General features: G+C 29.1%; 1 protein-coding gene across 1 annotated transcript; it reads right to left on the bottom strand.

Moving 5' to 3' along the window:
* Positions 1-2,948: 2,948 nt before the first annotated feature.
* Positions 2,949-4,724, bottom strand: LOC102591919 (transcription factor MYB3). Its single transcript, XM_006352534.2, has 3 exons — positions 4,508-4,724; positions 4,045-4,174; positions 2,949-3,673 (listed from the first exon to the last, which is right to left on the bottom strand). The coding sequence occupies exons 1-3, from the start codon at positions 4,638-4,640 to the stop codon at positions 2,995-2,997; spliced, it is 942 nt and encodes a 313-aa protein (XP_006352596.1). The 5' UTR covers positions 4,641-4,724; the 3' UTR covers positions 2,949-2,994.
* Positions 4,725-5,073: the final 349 nt, after the last annotated feature.

Below are 5,073 nucleotides of genomic sequence, written 5' to 3'. Positions count from 1 at the left end.
CTGTATTTGTTCATACTATCCCCTAAAATCAAATTTTGAATAAATCATAACAAAACAAAAAAACAGACAATATTGTGTGAGAGTAATATATAGGATAATTTGGAAGAAAAAAAATAATAAGATGAAAATACAGACAAAAACAGAAAATGACTGTTGCATTAAGTGGTTTATTCAATAAAAATTGAGAAAAGTCTATGGTCGGTGCTTTGTCAAACCACTGCCTCTATCAATTTTGTTCTTCAAGAAATTAAGAAGCATTTGTCCCAGATTGAATAATAAAGTTTGAAATGAGATAAAAATGATTTTTATATATATGGAGAAATGAGAATAGAAACCCCACGCCAATAAATACATTTTTTAACGATAATAAATATACACATTAACAAAGAATGTTAAAGTCTTATCGACATTAGTTAATTGTCACTGAATCCAATGCTACTATAAGCTTTAGCGACATTTAAAAATAGTGATAAAATATTATTATCACTAATAGTTGCCTCTAAAAATCCATAATTAGTTGTACTTATATAAGCTATTATCGTTAACCCGACCCATAATTATTTATTAAAATAATTAACACTTTTTGTGTGACCCTAAACCACATGAAAATATACTCCCTCTATTTCATTTATTGTACCTATAGTTTGATGATTGTGTATGAAGTTTAAGTAAAGAATTATTTAAAAACAAGTTATTGATATATGTAAGATCATATATCATTCTTTTTATGATAAATTAAAAAGAAATGAATGACACCGAGTAATAAAAGTGAATTCATATTTTAACAAGAAGAATCGTGCTCGGATTGTAAGTATTCTTTATTTCGTACTATAAAGTTATAAGTTTGAGTCACCAGGAAAATAAAAAAGTGATGCTCTAATAGAGGGGGGGAAAAGAAAGGAAAAGAATTCATATTTTTCTCTTGTTGGCGTACGTATAGGTGACGTAAAGCTTACCTGCATGGGATTGAACCGTTGAGGTTTGACCTAAGACAATATATATAGAACGTATTACTATTAAAGATTTGTGGCTATACTTAATGGAAAAATTATCTACATACACAACTTAATTTATCATATTATCTAAAAAAAATTACCATTTGAAAAAATTATAAAGTTCCTACTCTTTCATATTCTCGAGTACATTACTTTATGCGATGTATCAGGACGTTAAGTGGTGTATCTGAAATCGAGATGCGATATATCAGGACGTTGAACGATATTTCTGAAACCGAGACGCGATATATCGGAATCATTTTGGGATGCATTTGAATTCCACCAAATTTAAGTAATTTTTGTAATTTGAAAAGGAGTAGGGATATGTCCTCTTTTAAACTTCCTACACACCTTACGGCGGATTAAACTTTTAATCCTATACACCTTATAACTCCTCTATTGCAAGACACAAAGCAATAACTCTATTACCCCACTATATCAACTACCTCTAGTTAATATAGATTTCATGACTAACCACCACTTGACTAACTCTGCTTGATCCTGTTGTGGACCAGGCCCCTTTGTTAGGTCCCTTTAATCTATAGTTTGTTAATTCATCAAAATCAAAACTACAATAACATACTCCCTATGTCTCTAATTACTTGTCCACTTTACCTTTTATAGTTGTCCCTAATTACTTGTCTATTTTGACAAATCAAGAAAGGACAAATTTTTTTACCTATTATACCCTCAATTAAATGACTAATTACTTTGAAAAATGCAGAACTTTTCATCCACTTCATAATTAATAGGGGTAAAATGATAAACTCACTATGTCATTAATTGATTTCTTAATAAGTGTGTCAATTTAAAAGTGGACAAATAATTAGGGACGAGTATAACTTTAAAATTGAAGTAGGAGGTGTTTACTTTTCGAGCATTGTATACCTCATTAATTGCTTGATAAGGATTATAAAAGAATAAATGCCAGGCAAACATTGTCAATGCAGCCAATTATTTGTAGACTTTCTTTTAATTGGTTACCTTTGGGGACCTTTAATATTATACCTTTGGCACTTCACTACGTGTACCTCTCATCTTTTGGTCAAACTTCTACTTAATACAATACCATGCAATTAATTTCCTTATTTAATACGTGAAAAAGACAATTAGTGGAACACGTGTCACCTTCCTAATCTCCGGCCACCCCATGCGGTGAGGTAATCGCCGGAGTCTTGAGAATTGAAATAATTAAATATGGACATAGACTTTAAACTCTATAGGTTCAAGTTTTTACGTATTTTCTTTCGTTACAATTTTAATAAATTTCTACACATAAATGTATGCACATATCGATCGGTGTTTGTCATGACTCATGAGTAATGAAAATAATGAAACCATCGATCGTGGCCTCTTTGTATACATAATCAAATATTAATCCATTTATATATGTAGGGTTTATATTTCTATTTTTAGAAGATTATCTTAAAGTTGGGATATGAAATATGAATAATCCCTTTCTCCATTGAGAAATATACAAAAAATACAATCTACTTTGAAATATTAAAGAATGGATATTAATTAATTATTGAGTTGTTTAAATAATAATGCATAAATAAGGAAAGTCTTTGATATGATTGTGACTTTGGTTTCATGATCTGTCTATCCATAGAGATAATTATATTATCAAAATTTCATTTCTATAATATTATCAACATATAGATCATATATTATAGCACCTTTTTTTGTTTTGTTTTGCATTGTGTTAAATTAATAAATAAAAAGAGAAAAGACAAACTTGATGGTTATGGAAAGTCTTGGATACATTAGGTGAGACAAGCATCATCCATGTATATCCATGCACGTATTTTATTTTATTTTATTTTATTTTGTCTTGTTTCATGTGTTACGTACTATCTATCACTAATAATTGGACATCATTTTAAATATATAAAGGGCAAAACAAGGTAGACAATCTATAATTGATCATATTATAAACAAAGAATGCTTTTTTTTTGTTCTTCCAAATTTTTGAGTAATATTTCTTTCCAAGAGTAAATTACATAAATTCATTAACATCTAAAATATTTGGAATATTATCAAAGTTCAACATGCTACAATAACTTTCCCTCTCTTCTTCAGAAATTGTACTGGAGTTCGAATTTAATGAAGTTGGAGTTGACGATGGAGTAGATAAACTTGGCAAAATAGAATCCAAGGTAAAATCTTGCGAGTTGAAATTTAAAATATTGGACAATGATTGCTCCACATTAGGTTGTTGCATGACTAGAGTGTCGCTATAAAATGGAACATATGGAGTATTTAAATGGGAGCAAGTCGAAATATTTTGAATAGGGTTTTGAATTAGGCTAGCTTGGCCAAATGGGTTAAATTGGTTTTGGACATTGGAATTGCATAGTTGATTTTCTTGAAAATTACTTTGCAATAAGAAATTTTGGTTTTGGTGGTGTGAAGATAAGAGGGAATTGGCTAATCTCAAAATCTCAGGATTAATTAGGGATTGTACACCTAATAACCTTGAAAGATTATTGTTCAATTGATTTGAATTGTAGAGTGAAGGGTTGAAAATTGAGTTTAAATCAAGAAGATCAAGACGAGGGCTATGAGTTATTGGATCAATTCCCATTCTCAAAAGCTTTTTTCGAATGTGAGTATTCCAATAATTCTTGATTTCGTTATCAGTCCTTCCAGGCAGACGAGCAGCAATAGCAGACCACCTATATATGGTCAAAAATGATACACAACAAGTTAGAATCAAACTCTAGAATAAAATAATGCTTATACGCTGACAAATAAAAAACTACACTACTAATGTATTTTATCTTATATTACAACAAGTTACTTGCTTTATTTTTCAGGTTAGTACTATATATCCACAGTTTAGATGATCACTTGATATATATCATTTGAAATATATTTTCAGATTGTTAGTGTGTATAAATTTAATTCATTTAAAAATAAGTTGGATATCTAACTCCTATAAGTTCAAAGCCATGGAGAAAATAAAGTAGAAAATGTTGACAATAAAATATGACTACAAATGTGAATTAATAAATAAAAATAGATTTTAGTTGAAAAGAGAACTTACTTGTTTCCAAGAATACTATGCAAGTGGATGATTGTCTCTTCTTCTTCCAAAGAGAATTTTCCTCTTTTAATATCTGGCCTTAGATAATTAGTCCAACGTAGTCTACAACTCTTTCCACACCTTTGAAGCCCTACAAATTGAAAACAAATTTATAAAAATTGTGATCTTAAAACATGTCATAATATTGATGTGATTATTAGACTTTAATATTAACTTTTTAGTCCTGTGAGGATACATAAAAGCTTCTCATAAAGGATAAAATTGAAAGTTTAGCTTGTTTTTGGTTGAAGCTAGATGATTAGTACGAGAGTGTGGAAAGGAAGAGAAAGCAATAAATATCTATCCTATTTAGTTACCAAAAAGTCAGACGACTCTTAGTAACTTTAAATTAAATCTTTTTCAAATAAAACGAACTTATAAGAAGAAAAGAAGTTTACATAAAAAAATTTGAAAAAAAAAATACCAGCATTCTTAGGAAGAATCCTCCAATTTCCAGAGCCATTTTTTTGTATGTAATCAATAAGCTTTTGATCTTCTTCTGTGGTCCATGGCCCTTTTTTAAGTCCATTTTTGTCACAACAAGGTGTTCTTCCCATTGTGATAATTAATTAAGTAAATATAAGTTTTTTTTGAGTAAAAACAATACTCAAGAGTGAGATATATATAGAGAGAAATTTAAAAGAAGAAAGTAGTAAGTCTTGTTGAAATAATAATGTGGATTATATTGTGTGTTATATATATAGGGAGGGAAAAAATCAATTTACAAAAATTACAAAGTCAAAGGAAACAGGTACCGTCCTTTGTTTAATGGGATCATTATGGCTACGTGTCCCTTCTCATTTAAGAAATAATATATATATGATAGATTTGTTTAAGTGATCGAATATTTTTATACCGATTGATATAAGTTAAAGAGTTTGAGTCATGATGAAGGATAAATGAGAATATTATTGATTTTTCTGAAGGTAGTGTGAGGAAAAAATTATATATGATAAAGTTTATTAAATGAAGACTAAATTTAAGAAAGAG

The sequence above is a fragment of the Solanum tuberosum genome, unplaced genomic scaffold (genome assembly GCF_000226075.1).
Source record: "Solanum tuberosum cultivar DM 1-3 516 R44 unplaced genomic scaffold, SolTub_3.0 scf00149, whole genome shotgun sequence".
In the NCBI taxonomy this organism is placed as follows: Eukaryota; Viridiplantae; Streptophyta; class Magnoliopsida; order Solanales; family Solanaceae; genus Solanum; species Solanum tuberosum.
The sequence above is the reverse complement of the archived record's forward strand: the minus strand, read 5'-3'. Positions and strand labels throughout refer to the sequence as shown.